Consider the following 16,479-nt stretch of genomic DNA (forward strand, 5'->3'; position numbering starts at 1 on the left):
GCTGTACGTTCTGGCATGTATCATCTTGTAGGATATCAATCATCAATACTTCTTTTGTTCTTAACCATTGTAGGACGAAGTAAACATTAAGACTCTCTACTTTGTTATGTGAAACACTATGTTTATTTACAATTGCAGATAGTTGAACCCAAGCGTGATAAATGTCCTTTCTCAATGATGAAAACATGAATAGACATGGGACACATTTCAAGATTCGTCATCCATTCACTTTATTCGCTCTCCCAGTGGACATGTGTCTGTTTAGTGTATTTCTGTCAAAAATTACAAAGTTGTCAAAATCAGTTTTCTAGTTTTTGATCTACGACACATTTGTTGCAAAATTTGGTTTCCAGCTATTTTCTTCACAGGGGTCATGTTGTTGCCTTCTGAATTACTTAATTCTCATTTGATTCAAGTTCAGATGTAGACACTACTCGAGAACTGTTGCTGTACTAACGGCACACACACAAATGGTATAGGCAGCCGCTGGGTGACATTTGTCGAAATATCCATGATCATTGGAATGAATATGAAAATATTATGTACTATCTGATATATAGATTTATCCAAATTCTTAGTCCATGAAATGTCCAGCATCGTAAACACTCCCAGCTCTTGATTGCTCTTGAGAGAACACTCACTGTCGATGACGTCATTCATTTGAAGATTTATTTCACTTTTCGGAGACTTGCTCTTCCAAAAATAGATTTTTGTCACATGATCTCCAAGGAGAGAAATCTCTTTTATTCATTGGATCTCTCGAACAGTTCGTTGTTGCCAACAAAACCATCATCTACGGAAAAGAAATAAAGTGGAAATGTTAGCCAATCGGTACATAAAATGTAGCTATCATTTGTGGTGTCAAAGTTATGATACATCCATATAAATACCATTAGAAAATATTGTACCTTTTTCAGAAAGAAGATATCTCCTATTATATCTCAATGTTCTTATGTACATTATACATTGTTCCTTGACCATACGTGTATATTCAGGGAAAAGTCATTAACAGGATGACCATGGAAATATCCTGCGTTCATGACAACCACAGCCGATACAAGACCACCCCTCCAAAATGAGTCCTTATGGGCTATCAGATGGTGTTGTAAGTATGTCCTCCCAACTACCACCTGCACTACTGGGGCAGTTCCTCCACCTACCACCTGCACTACGTTGGATTTTCCTTCCACTTAACACCTGTGCCTCGTCGGTACTAAATTCCACAGAACATCTGCGCCACAAAGTGGTTACTCACGGCCCAGCTCCTGCTCCACAAAATAATTACCTACCACGTAACTCCTGCTCCACAAAGTGGTTACCTACCACCCAACTCCTGTTCGACAAAATAATTACCTACCACCCAACTCCTGCTCCACAAAGTAGTTACCTACCACCCAACTCCTGCTCCACAAAGTAGTTACCTACCACCCAACTCCTGCTCCACAAAGTAGTTACCTACCACCCAACTCCTGCTCCACAAAGTAGTTACCTACCACCCAACTTCTGCTCCACAAAGTAGTTACCTACCACCCAACTCCTGCTCCACAAAGTAGTTACCTACCACCCAACTCCTGCTCCACAAAGTAGTTACCTACCACCCAACTCCTGCTCCACAAAGTAGTTACCTACCACCCAACTCCTGCTCCACAAAGTAGTTACCTACCTCCAACTCCTGCTCCACAAAGTAGTTCAAAGTAGTTACTTACCACGTAACTCCTGCTCATCAAAATGGTTACCTACCACCCAACTACCACCAAGTTGCAACCTACCACCCAACTCTTGCTCCACAAAGTAGTTACCAACCACCCAACTCCTGTTCGACAAAATAATTACCTACCACCCAACTTCTGCTCCACAAAGTAGTAACCTACCACCCAACTTCTGTTTCACAAAGTAGTTACCTACCACCCAACTCCAGCTCCACAAAGTAGTTACCTACCACCCAACTTCTGCTCCACAAAGTAGCTACCTACCACGTAACTCCTGCTCCACAAAGTAGTTACCTACCACCCAAGTCCTCCTCCACAAAGTAGTAACCTACCACCCAACTTCTGCTTCACAAAGTAGTAACCTACCACCCAACTTCTGTTTCACAAAGTAGTTACCTTCCACCCAACTCCTGCTCCACAAAGTAGTTAACTACCACCCAACTTCTGCTTCACAAAGTAGTTACCTACCACCCAACTCCTGCTCCACAAAGTAGTTAACTACCACCCAACTTCTGCTTCACAAAGTAGTTACCTACCACCCAACTCCAGCTCCACAAAGTAGTTACCTACCACCCAACTTCTGTTTCACAAAGTAGTTAACTACCACCCAACTTCTGCTTCACAAAGTAGTTACCTACCACCCAACTCCAGCTCCACAAAGTAGTTACCTACCACCCAACTTCTGCTCCACAAAGTAGTTACCTACCACCCAACTCCTGCTCCACAAAGTGTTATCTACCACCCAACTCCAGCTCCACAAAGTAGTTACCTACCACCCAACTTCTGCTCCACAAAGTAGTTAACTACCACGTAACTCCTGCTCCACAAAGTAGTTACCTACCACCCAACTCCAGCTCCACAAAGTAGTTACCTACCACCCAACTTCTGCTCAACAAAGTAGTTACCTACCACGTAACTCCTGCTCCACAAAGTAGTTACCTACCCTCCAACTTCTGCGCCACAAAGTAGTTATTTTCCATGTAACTCCGCTCCACAAAGTAGCTACCCACCACGTAATTCTTGATCCACAAAGTAGTTACTTACCACGTAACTCCTGCTCACCAAAATGGTTACCTACCACCCAACTACCACCAAGTTGCAACCTATCACCCAACTCTTGCTCCACAAAGTAGTTACCAACCAGCCAACTCCTGTTCGACAACATAATTACCTACCACCCAACTTCTGCTTCACAAAGTAGTAACCTACCACCCAACTTCTGTTTCACAAAGTAGTTACCTACCACCCAACTCCTGCTCCACAAAGTAGTTACCTACCACCCAACTCCTGCTCCACAAAGTAGTAACCTACCACCCAACTTCTGCTTCCACAAAGTAGTTACCTACCACCCAACTTCTGCTTCACAAAGTAGTTACCTACCACCCAACTCCTGCTCCACAAAGTAGTTACCTACCACCCAACTCCTGCTCCACAAAGTAGTTACCTACCACCCAACTCCTGCTCCACAAAGTAGTTACCTACCACCCAACTTCTGCTTCACAAAGTAGTTACCTACCACCCAACTCCTGCTCCACAAAGTAGTTACCTACCACCCAACTTCTGCTCCACAAAGTAGTTACCTACCACGTAACTCCTGCTCCACAAAGTAGTTACCTACCACCCAACTTCTGCGCCACAAAGTAGTTATTTTCCATGTAACTCCTGCTCCACAAAGTAGCTACCCACCACCCAACTCCTGCTCCACAAAGTAGTTACCTACCACCCAACTCCTGCTCACCAAAGTGGTTACCTACCACCCAACTACCACCAAGCTGCTATCCTACCAAACTCTTGCTCCACAAAGTAGTTACCAACCACCCAACTCCTGCTCCACAAAGTAGTACTACCTACCACCCAACTTCTGCTTCATAAAGTAGTAACCTACCACCCAACTTCTGTTTCACAAAGTAGTTACCTACCACCCAACTCCTGCTCCACAAAGTAGTTACCTACCACCCAACTCCTCCTCCACAAAGTAGTTACCTACCACCCAACTCCTCCTCCACAAAGTAGTAACCTACCACCCAACTTCTGCTTCACAAAGTAGTTACCTACCACCCAACTTCTGCTTCACAAAGTAGTTACCTTCCACCCAACTCCTGCTCCACAAAGTAGTTACCTACCACCCAACTTCTGCTCCACAAAGTAGTTACCTACCACCCAACTCCTGCTCCACAAAGTAGTTAATTTCCATGTAACTCCGCTCCACAAAGTAGCTACCTACCACGTAATTCTTGATCCACAAAGTAGTTACTTACCACGTAACTCCTGCTCCACAAAATGGTTACCTACCACCCAACTACCACCAAGTTGCAACCTACCACCCAACTCTTGCTCCACAAAGTAGTTACCAACCACCCAACTCATGTGCTTCTTCTGGGTTTTCGCTCATCTTGATACCACAATCCCTCATATCATTGAAATATTGCTCAAACTGGCTTTACTTCTTATTCCCTCTAAGTTCAAAGAGTAAGACAACTCACCATCGACATCAACGAATTTGCGTATCAAGGCTTCTGCTAATGTTGGGTTGTTCGCGACCAGGTTTGCCAAATCTTCTACCGACAACAAATGTCTGAAAGAGAACAATAAACACATTACTATACAAGTCCATACTATGCGGTGACACAAATACAATGAACCCTCGACACAATAAACTGAAAGGCGATTCCAAAGTAGCCTGTCATGTCCCAAATTTGTTATACATGCTTAATTCTTCTCTAGGTGCACAACTGATGAAGGAGCAAGCCTATACTCAACAACGTTGTGTTCCTCATAATACAATAGTTGACGTCCATTGATTCTCTGCATTATAAATGTAACACATATAATATACTTGGAAATTCCTTTGTTGTCATCATTGTGTTAAATACAGTCAAATGTATGGTACAAATTTTGTCTTAACCGTGTACCTATACAATTATTCGAATAGCAATTATTCCAGGTTTTCACGTGGAGAACGTATCCTGACCAACTGTACGTGGGGCACTCTTGAAACATACATGCATGGACCAGTGCATTGTTCATATGAACAAACACTGGAACAAATGGTACAGGACAAACTGGTCATTTTGTTTCAAATTTTGAAATATACTGAGTCAAAAAAGAAACTTCACATTCTTTCTGCAGGGCACTATAAAAGAACAAGAGATGGTAAGATGGTTAAATTGCTATTATTTCATTGCTGAGATCTGTGTGATGTACTCGATACACTGACACTGCCATAATCAGTTCCATTAGGCTACCCCGCCGTTCCAAAACATGGGTATACAGAATGTCAAGTCACAAGAATAAAAATGCGAAATTTCTCAGTTCAATATCGTGTATGGCCGCCCCGCGCATTCACCACTGCCAAACACCGTCTCCTCATCGACTGCCTGATTCTTGTGAACACGTGGTTGGGGATTCTGCGCCATTGCTCTTGCAAGGCAGCGCCAAGTTCCTGCAAATTCTGAGGTTGGTTCCTAAGAACACGAAGCCTTCTCCCAAGTGCATCCCAAACGTGCTCTATTGGATTAAGGTCAGGGGACCTCGATGGCCAGTCCATGACGATGATTCCAGCGTTTTGAAGGAAATTTCGTGTCAACATCGCGGTATGCGGCCGAGCATTATCATGCTGGAACTGTAGACCTGGGCCATGAGCCGCCATGAAAGGAACGAGTTCAGGGGTGAGCACCTGGTCGCGGTAAGCAGCAGCTGTGAGGTTTCCACGGATGACCAGAAGTCGGGAACGTTTGTTCCCACAGAAAGCAACCCACACCATGCAACTTCCGCCCCCGAATCTGTCGACTTCCTGTACACAACATTGGGCATACCGTTCACGACGTCGTCTCCAGACTCTCTGCCTACCGTCCGCGAATTCATCGCTAAAGACGACTCGATTCCAGTCTCTCTGGGTCGATCGGAGGTGACGTTGGGCCCACAGCAGACGTTGACGTTGATGAAACGGCGTCAATATTGGCCCACGATATGGACGTCGAATCCCATTGCTCTTGCGACGTCAATAACTGATCTTCCCGCTTGCAACATGCCAACGGCACGTTCACGTTGCACATTTGACAATCGTGGCATTGCAAGTACCGTTAGAACTGTGGTTTAAAAGTGTTTTTTCAATTCTTGAGGCCAATGCAAACACGTGCATATGAAGAAAACTTCGATGCGAAGATCACGTGATCGACTGCACGTGCAAAACCTGATTTGGCACTAACGTCATTTGCACGACGAATGGATGGGTTTGAGTGGGTTTTGCTAACGTTTTTCTAGAGTCGAAAGATAGGGATCCCATTTCGGATACATAGATGTATCATCAGAGAAAAATTATTCATTATTTTTCAAATTACATTTTGTGAAGTTTCTTTTTTGACTCATTATATCTTCCAATATCTGTACGGAATGGCATAGAACATTAGTTTTTATGACTGGTGCTTCCAATTTGGACATGCTCCGTACCTGTTAATAATAATTGTTTTTCGGATTTACTAAAGTCTTCAACGTTGTAACCATGATCAAACAACTTTTGTGACGGCACGCCTTGGAATCTTTTACACAAGGAGCAAGCTCGATTGATCCTCCAAGAGCTTTGAAATGAAGACATTAGGGTAATATGCTGGGATAATACGCGACATTAAGTTGAAGTCCTCCCTCTTGTTCTAGCCTGTAGATTTGTGACGAAATATTTCGTCACTCTGCATGAGTGGGAGTCACTAGTATTCAAACATTGATATGAAAGAGGTTTTCATTTACTGTACATACTGAATCTGATTAGGTAGATACATTAGATAAAATGTCAGCATGAGAATGAAGAAGATAAACACTTTTATCAGTTAACGTGAAGTACTTTCAGTAGTGTTATCGTCATCATATGAAATTTCAAAGAAATAAAGCAAAACGTTGATATCTACTTTCACTTAGCATAACCTTTATGGAGAGATGATAATATTCAATTACATTCCCGGATATTAGCTTTTTGAAGACAAAATAATGTAAGAGCTAGCATTACATATTTCTTTTCAAATGTTAGTGAGAACAGAGGAAGGTTTTTCCAAATCATTATATACTTTCTAGAGATTATAATGTCTTCCTTAATATGCCACGAACTGATAAAGAAAAATCTTTGAATCTCTATACACGTTAACAATTGGACGTATTCATTACAAGGAGTATTATGGATAACAATTTGTCATTACAAATACGTTTCAGGGCTTTTTTTGTCATATCAGGTAATTGACACACATGATTTAATGATTCTGTAATTAGACTGAAAAGTAAATGTCTCTTGCAGATATGCTCTTCCCAATAGGCAACCTATGCTTGTCGTAAGAGAGACTAACGGGATCGGCTAGTTGACTTGGTTGATGCATGTCATCGTACCACATTTGCCTATATGTAGATAGATGCAAATAAAATCAATCATTGGATTAAGGTAAAGATTCAATTAATTGCACACCGCCTTCATACATCTGACAGATGTTGCCGAGTGCGGTGTTGAACAACCAGATACAAAGAAAAATGTATGAGCTTATCTTAATGGTATTTTACCTGGTGAAAGGGCGAGAACAACCCTGAAAAGTCGTACATGTACAACGTAGAGGTTGTTATCCATGATACTCCTTGGCATGTTAACAACTCATTGTGCATTTTTTTTCATTCATTCATTCATTCATTCATTTTCATTCATTCATTCGTTCATTCATTCATTTTCATTCATTCATTCATTTTCATCATTCATTTTCATTCATGTATTCATTCATTCATTCATTCATTTTCATTCATTCATTCATTCATTCATTCATTCATTCATTCATTCATTCATTCATTCATTTTCATTCATTCATTCATTCGTAATGAACTGATGGCATAACGTGTTTTTCGGTCCAGGCCACATCTTACTCGAAATGTATACAATGAACAAGGGTTATAGGGAACTGTAAATTGTGGTCCCTTGTAGATTACTGAACATAGTAATACAGAACTAGAATGCCCACTATTACTTAAAGTTACTCAGCACCTGTCTCTAGGAAAAATGAGGTACTTCATGACAATAATATTTTGAAGATTTAAGAGGAAAGTACTCTAGCTATAGGCATAAGGACGTTTCATTATTCCTTTTTACTTTCAACCAACCTGGATATACGACGGACATTTATGGCATGGCATAGTACAGTATGGTGTGGTGTGGTGTCACGTATCGTAGTGTAAATGCTTGTGTAGTGTAGTGTGTGTGTGTGGTGTGGTGTGGTGTGGTGTGGTGTGTGGTGTGGTGTGGTGTGGTGTGGTGTGGTGTGGTGTGGTGTGGTGTGGTGTGGTGTGGTGTGGTGTGGTGTGGTGTGGTGTGGCGTGGTGTGGCGTGGCGTGGCGTGGCGTGGTGTGGTGTGGTTGGGTGTGGTGTGGCGTGGCGTGGTGTGGTGGGGTGGGGTGTAGAAAACCATTTAGGAAACAAAACGTCTACAAGACAACAGATCTGTTGAAGATGCAGTCAGTACATCAATTGCACAAATGGACCAGGAAAGCTTTGCATTTACAAAGTTGAATGAATGTTAAATCCTTACATGTTTGGTAATGTATCCATCTTCATAACATACACATGCACACGGAATCGTGAACTGAATAGCAGCCAGCTCTTTTAGATATAAAAATAAGATAATATATGTTTCTCCTGAAGTACCCTAAGGTATGACTATAAACGACGCCTACCTCCGTTGAACGTTAATCATTCCTTATTCCAGAAACGCCAATAACACAATTGGCAGCAATCACAGTTGTTATCGACACCACATCCATATTCCAATGGTCATAAACAGAGCAGGACATAAGTACAGACACAATCCATTATGAACGTCCATGTATGGGCAGAAAAATGAGCAGCTCTTTCACCTGGACATCTGACTTGTACTTTAAAGAGCAAAAAAAATATATTCTCAGTTTTATTATAAGCTCGTTAAATTTTTAACACGCATCTGACTTCATTTAGATTTTGTAGGTCCTGTATGGAACGGAACGCGTTATTTGCCTGAGGGCTAATAGGAAATATCTGGAACAGGTCTTGACGTAAATCAATCTTGTACTACAGGGAATCGTTTAACTAAGTGCACGACTGTTCCTCTGTAAAGTATACTCATTTAACAAGGGAGCGTCCATTAGATAAGGACTTTTCAATTGCCGTCAGCACATAATGGCCAGTTATAAACGTGACCTTTGCAGGGTTAGTATTTGCGGGGTGAAAAAGCGCATATTCAGCAATCAGCAGATGATGAATGTGTAAATTGCTTAGCACACCTCCCGTATTACTTTGATGAATGACTCAGGGTTGCTAGCCCACTTGCAGAAGCCCTGGGCTCATGGATTGGCAAATTGACCCTTTTCTTACTACGCTAGGAGCCCCTAACAATTCTAAAGATCTGATTGATGTTCCAATACTCGTCAAAATTCAGTCTTTCCTACGAAAACTGCATTCATTTCTGCTGGGTTGAAACTCCTCGCTTGACGTGTATTAGATTACTGCCTAGGGTTTTCTGCTTCCCAATTAAACTGCCACCCAATTTAAATCGGAACTTGCAAAACGTGAGAGCTGCCAATGACTTAATGCCTTTATATGAACAGACAAAACACCAACGACCCATCCTATTCTGAAAACGTGCAACCTGTGACAAGATGCAACTCAATGAATTTACGAAAGGGAAAAATATGGGTTGTTTTAGCGACTTTTGTGACGTCAGGGCGTCATAAAAGGGTTGTAAATTTTCCTTGATGGGGTTACATATGTTCATTTTACGGAAAATCAATGTAAAGTTTGCCAAGTTTGCCGCCTGATTTGCCTGCAAATGTAGCATACCTAGCAATGACGTCTTATTTACAATGAAAAGGACTATGAGAAAAGAGAGATCCTAATATGGATCGTGGTGGTATCGAAGCGTGCGATCAAAATCGAGTGATTGCTATCATTCTTCTTTCTGCACTTCTGAAACTCTAAAGTTGTAGCTGATTTTTCAAGACTTCAATTGCAGCAACATCTACTAAATTTTAAATATATTTCACAGAATACAAACAGTGACGACATGGTTGTCAGAAAGAAACTATGGTACACGTGGCAGTTTGTGTTTCTATAATGCCGAATTTCTTGACTTTAAACACATTCTTATTGAATTCTGTATGGGAAATTGTAACGATCGGGTCATCTCGTCCTTCTAAAACGTAAACATGCAGCAATGAGAAAACGCGAGATTGAAAACTTGGATATGTTCCCTCGTTGAGACTGATGCCATGCAAGAATTTGAAATGCAAGATTCATTACCGACTACCAGGAATGTGCAATAGGCACGTGCATTATGACCGAACTTATGTCCAATGCTATTCAATCTTTCCATAATCGTGAGAAATCGCCGATTGGACAAATCCAGCTAAATCATGAGCATGTCATTATGAGTGACTAAAATATTGTGATATGTTGTGTTCGCTAAAAGGTGAATCTATCCAGTCCCACTGATGCCTAACGTCATATACACATGCAAGGCTAGTCAACTGGTTATCTTACAATATTGGGAACGTAAACTATGGTACAAGTCAAACTTGCGTCTTACATGATCATTTTTCTCACTGATGCATCAAATGTCCACCACGAGTCTGACATGAACCTTTTGGAGCATGTGTTTATGAGTAGCTATAAAATATTGTTGATAGGTGTTCGCGAAAAGATAAACACATCCTGCCCTGTCGTTCGTCCCCGTCAGAAACACATACAAAGGCAAGTGAATTATTTAACAGCAAAATACACGGGTTCCATCTGCAGTTGCATCGGACATCTGTTTTATAGAAAGAACCTCAATAGGTGTCAAATGTAAATACCAAGGATGAAGCTGCCGGAATGTTGCTCGACTAAAAAAGGGAAGTTGAATTTTGGAAAGTACAGTCTTTCAGTCTTACACCGAGCGTGTTTTCACCCTATATCGCTCAGAAATTCAAAAGTTTCCTGTGTACGATGTCAAATAGCTCAATAGCAAATGTTCTTGCATCAGTATGGAATAGTGAAATTACCACGTGTTCGCGACATCTCGAGGCCTAGTCAGAAGTTTGCCACTTCGTTTAATATAGCAAATATCTGGAAATATGTCTCCGACGTTGTCTTGATTTGGGGTTTGTAATACATTTATAACATGCGAAAATCCGGTAATATTTGTGTTGCATATATAGTGTACAATTATATAAGCTCGCCAAAGAGACTATTGATTGTAGCAACATTCATCCTATGTTGAGATGAAAGCATGATTAAACGGATCTAAATGTAAATATCGTGCATAACGCAAAGTGAAATTTTAGATTACTTCTGTCTGCAACGAAGGCAGTAATACATAAAAGTGTGTTCGTTGTAATTTTCACTTAAACACTGAATTCAGTGAATATATTTTTACATACTGAAAGAAATATCAAGAAAAAATATTTAGCCAGAGAGTTTTCCTTTGTTCATTTAAGGCTGTAAGTGTCCGTATAAGACTAGAGTGAATGAGCTTTTAGCAATATTCCTGCAATATCATGGCGGGGGACACTAGAAATATTCTTCACACATTGTACCCATGTGGGGATCGAACCCGGGTGTTCGGTGTGACGAGAGAACGCTTTCACCACTAGGCTACCCAACCGCCCTTATACGTTTCTTTAAACAAACTGGCACATGTAGACTTCAGGGAAGCTGGCAAGAACCGGGTTCAGTTCCCACAATTCATTGCGTTGGTAAAAGCTTTCATCTACGTAAAACTCGCAGTCACCTTCTGATATACCTTAGCCTGGAAAGCATTAACATAGCACTTGCCACACTGCATTGTTTTGTCAGTGCACTTTATATGAAAACATAAGAAGATCGACACATTGACTAAAAGATCTAAGGAAGATTTCTGGAAGACAAATAGCTTTGCCTCCAAGTGAAAGGGAAAACAGTAGCTCACTGAACTCTCGAGACAAAGCAAGCAAGTTGCTTCACAAACAGTTTGAGACTTCCATGTTTTACAGTCTCGTAAAGGACAACCAACGTTTCAAAAGATACGAAAAGCTTAATTTCCCAAAGGTATCATGCGCATGCGTGGGTTTACAAAACAGTGACTAAGGTTTGTATGTTGTAACTATACCTGCGAGTTTTTAGTCCTGTGTATTATAGCTTGATTATGCAAACCTTACTCGCTGACCCTGATTGGCACTTGTGTGGAAATATGGCTACCTTACATACAGATGCAACTCGAAAATAAAAGCAAATTGCATCAGAGTTTGAGTGAGAAGACAATAAGAATTTATGTACTTCTTCATCAATACGATGAATGCGAAATGTGGGGATAGGACACTTAAGCAAGCCGTAGGTACCCGATCACCAGTTGTATTTCGATGCACATCTCTATGCATATACCAGTGACAGCTCCACCTCAGTTAATATCAATGCAAAGGAGATTGAAAGGGAAGGTGAGCTTCAGGAGTAGCGATATGCTTATATCGTTCAATAATGGTCAACTAGCCAATACCTCCCACTGCCAGACCCATGTGACATAGAAATAAAGGTTACCAGTGATACCTTCTTTGTTTTTAGTTTCATAAAGATTATAAGTGACAAATTATATCCCTAAGACTGTAAGACAAGAGGGGTGACCACCACCAGTAGGCGGCCTTGACTCCCATTTTCTCGTTTTTCATCACTGTTAATGATAAACACATGCTTGTGATTTAGACGAAAAATCATACAATGGACGTTCTTCAGATAATGGAAGCGATTTTGTCAGTTTTGTTTTCACTTCCCCACTACATCCCCGGAGAAACACCTACTTTGATTCTGTGTTAAAACTGTTTTCCCATGATGAGTATGTTCTCTTGCCATATCCGTGTGCCACTCTGTCTGCTGAGTTGGCTCGGAACCCTCGTTTCTGCCGGCTGTGGGTGTTGTGAGGAAGGGAGGCGACAACGGCAACCAGCAGCAATCCTAGCATTAATAACGTTGTTCTCATCATTGTGGAAAATCTGAAACAAAGACGTCATCACTTTGAAGGTCATACATTGGATTGGTTTGAAGGGGGTTGGGGAAGTGTTGATCTCCTTAAATCAAAGTAAAAAACTGAACTAAACGAACTGATTACTTTTGCTTCCTCAAGGAATATACACTGTCGCAGACAATGCGTTCTTATTTATAAATGTATTGTGTGAAACATACAATGCTTCTGCAATTTTCTATTGATATTTTAGACTTAGGTTTTATGTAGGGTGCCAAAGGTGGGACAGGATACGTTCACGTTTTTCGCGAACACCTGGTATCATTACTTTGTGACAGTGATTTATAAACATATATGGTCGAAGTCTTACAATCGACTTTGATCTGGACATATATTTCTCGTTGAGTGAGTGAGTTTAGTTTTACTCCGCTTCTAGCAATATTCCATCAATATCACGGCGGTTGTGGTTGATGTGGAAAGTTTTGTCGGATGTATTACTGCAATTCTGAATATAATATGAAATTTGAGTAATCACACAAGGAATTACTTCAATCAAGATTGTTGAGCCTGACATCTGATTGAAGGTTTCTTTCTGTATTACAACGTTTTGAAAAACAGTTCAGTGACTCCACGGTGTGTCAATTTAATGTGGCAAGAAAGCCCAAGGTGATACAGTTTTCAGGCATATATGGTTATCATGAATCCAATCAGCTGGGTTATGGTGCTATCTGGTTAAGAGTAAACAGGTGATAATCTAGACCAGCACCTTGAACAAGCACTAGTTGCCTGGACTGCGCTATATAAATATCGTTAAATAATAATAAAAATAATAATAATTCCAGTTATACACGGCGTGTCAGAATATCTGGAGGGTCAGCCGGAACTGATACTGCTTCAGATATTCACCACTTTTGGTGATTACAAGCCTTCAAACATAATAGGAAGAACAATTGGTTTGGCCAAATTATGGTACTACGTCGTAAAGGCTATTGCTTGGATATTGTTAAATGTGGCGTAAGACAGCACTCACTCGCGCAAACATTGGTACCACCGAGAACAAGATTAACTATAATTAACTTTTTAATTATGATGTTCAAACTATAGTATGCCACTGTGGCTGTCTCCTAGGGACACATGCAAAACCCAACGTTGAAGTAATTTGCTCACATTTCCTTAATGCGGACAAGACACATGACTGTTTTATTCGTCCCCTTTGGCAAATATAACATCACAATTACCAGCTTGTCCTATCACGTCTAGGGGGTGATAATTATCACTAACGTGCTTGCCCATTTAATCTTCACTACCTATGAGAGTGGCTGCTGCCATCGAGGCAGACTCCAGACACCATCGTGTGTGTTTAACTTGACTACCATCATTTAACGGAACAGGGTTGTATACTGAGATGCGCCATGATCAGAACCCGTGTGTTTATGAAATGTGCAAATGATGACCATCGCCTGTGGGCACAGACAAGGCCAATGGTCTGGGGTCAGAGGGTACTGGAACTGGGAGGTTGCTATGGCTTCATGAAGCCTCCAAGAGATTAACCTTACATTTGACTTCCGAGGCTCACAAACACTGAGTTGTCTTTGCACAAACACATTCTAAATACACCCACCCACATCATGGACTGTGTATTTGACCTCTGCCCTACGGGAATGGTTTTAAGATGTGGATGTTGAGAGATGAAGGAAAATATTTAGCAGGGGAAGTGGATCGTTTCGTGGTAAAAACAGTGTGATTTCAAGTATATATCTCATCTTAAGAGAACGGAAAACACATTTGTCGTCGTGGTAACTATGCGATAAACGGAAAAAATATAGAAGAAAATAATTCACGGAGACGTAGCTCAGAGAAACAGACGGGAACACATAGAGACGGTCACAAAGAACAAACACAAAAATAATATATAAATATTGAGGTTGACGTATAAAATCATTCACGATCTTTGTTCAGAGGAAAGTACACATTTTCTTTTTCTTTTGATTCACATTTTTATCATGAAAGTAGCATTACTTTTGTACCACACGATAGAAAAACAACACAAGTAGTTCACAATTAATCGCAGTTTATCAGGGTGATGTTCATTTACTTCAGAAACTACTTGAATAAAAATAATCAAACTTATAGCATATATTGTGTGAAGCAATGCTTCATATTTGCACATTATAGTGTCAGTATATCGTAGTGACTGCAACAGAGATATATCTGCTTGAACAGTTCGCATAGATCCGAGCGTTAAATGACCAGTCATATCTCCTCTAGAGGGTGGTGGTATTTTTAACGACACAACGAAGAGACTACGCGTTTCGTTGGCAGAGAACCTTCTCTCCTTCTATTAGGAATCTTACCATATCCTCGCCTGGGGGTGTCAACGACTTTTCACAGAATTGAAGGATCATATTAGTGCCTGTCTTACCAGTGTTTGTGGGAATGAAGTGTAAAATAACGCCATCATCAAACGTTGTATTTGTCTAGTATCTGTTAAGATCCCCAGACGTTTCTAAATGAAGGTTTTAGATTGTCACAGCTAATGTGGTGGACATGACTTCAGACAAATCTAGCTTGGGTCACATACCTTGTTCTGGAGTGTTACATGTACGCCTAACCGTGTCTAGACAATTAATTATGCGGACAGCACAATTATTTGAAATAGAACCTACATACGCGTACAATACTTATCATGTTTTACGAAATAATTTAATTCCGGATCAGATACTGAATGTCGAATATGTATATTAAGCAATGAGACTTGATTCAGTGTTGGTTCGTAAAGGTTAGGCGGAAACTGAAGTTCACATGTGGAATTGCGACCGATGAGAATCAACCTTTGTCTGACTGAACATAAAATTCCAAAGGCTAATTTACACTGATTATATATATATATATATATATATATATATAACCTTTAAATATTGACTGGTCTATGTATGGCAGATATATATATATATATATATACCAAAAGCTATGGAGTTAGTTTTCTCACTCTCTTCCTACCGCAAACCGTACACCGACTCTTGACATATAGGAATATGCAAATACTTTTATCTACCTCACGTGTGTCTCAAATGCACATGGAATCTCGTTAGCGATTCTCACAGTTCCCATTGTTAGCGGTTCCTTTTTTTCAATGCGACGTTTCGGTATACTTTTATTAAGCGAGGCACGGTACCTGTACGATAATGACTTTAAAGAATTCAATGATTATTATAAATAAATCAACTATATTTTCCTTGCTGCAACAGGTTCTATAAAGCCACTGACAGATATAATCCTGCTTGATGAACAGTTAATGCTGGTTCAAGTAAACAACGTTTATAGCGAACACGCTTAAAACGAACTGATGGATACCGTATATAATGGATACCGGTTGTATATTTTAATAGAAATGACGAACTACTGTTATAACGAACAAAACATAGTCGTCTTTTTCATTTCTCTATATCTGTAGTTTACTGTAATTATTTCTAATCACAATTTATCTGTCTAAACACCCCCAAATACCATTTTGATGATATATTACCAAATGAAATGCATAAATCAAAATGTAAGTTCGAACACAACATTCATATTGCCACTGACATATTCCATCATCCCGAGTTACGTCATGGATGTTTTGTAAATTGCCTTGCTTTAATTTTTCATCAGAAGCTGGTAAAGGATGTCAACAACTAATAACTTTAAATGATTTTTCAAATAATATTTTAAAAACATGATATTGTCGATTTGCGACACTAACATAAATACATCATAGTAATCCATAATCATAAGAAACCTCTGAAAAAGGTTTTATAAAGTCCATTTTCCGT

General features: G+C 40.2%; 1 protein-coding gene across 2 annotated transcripts in view; it reads right to left on the reverse strand.

Annotated features, from left to right (window-relative positions):
* Positions 1–205: 205 nt before the first annotated feature.
* LOC124291238 (allatotropin-like) overlaps positions 206–16,479 on the reverse strand; it is a 61,323-nt gene continuing 45,049 nt past the window's right edge. For both annotated transcript variants that reach the window (XM_046728180.1, XM_046728181.1), the window contains 3 exons: positions 12,507–12,698; positions 4,193–4,284; positions 206–793 (listed from right to left, as the gene is read on the reverse strand). In XM_046728180.1, coding sequence (XP_046584136.1) covers positions 744–793; positions 4,193–4,284; positions 12,507–12,688 — 324 coding nt within the window. In that variant the 5' untranslated portion in view covers positions 12,689–12,698 and the 3' untranslated portion in view covers positions 206–743. The remainder of the gene's footprint in view (positions 794–4,192; positions 4,285–12,506; positions 12,699–16,479) is intronic.

This window comes from Haliotis rubra, unplaced genomic scaffold, assembly GCF_003918875.1.
Source record: "Haliotis rubra isolate DU_JTF1 unplaced genomic scaffold, ASM391887v1 Scf487, whole genome shotgun sequence".
NCBI lineage: Eukaryota > Metazoa > Mollusca > Gastropoda > Lepetellida > Haliotidae > Haliotis > Haliotis rubra.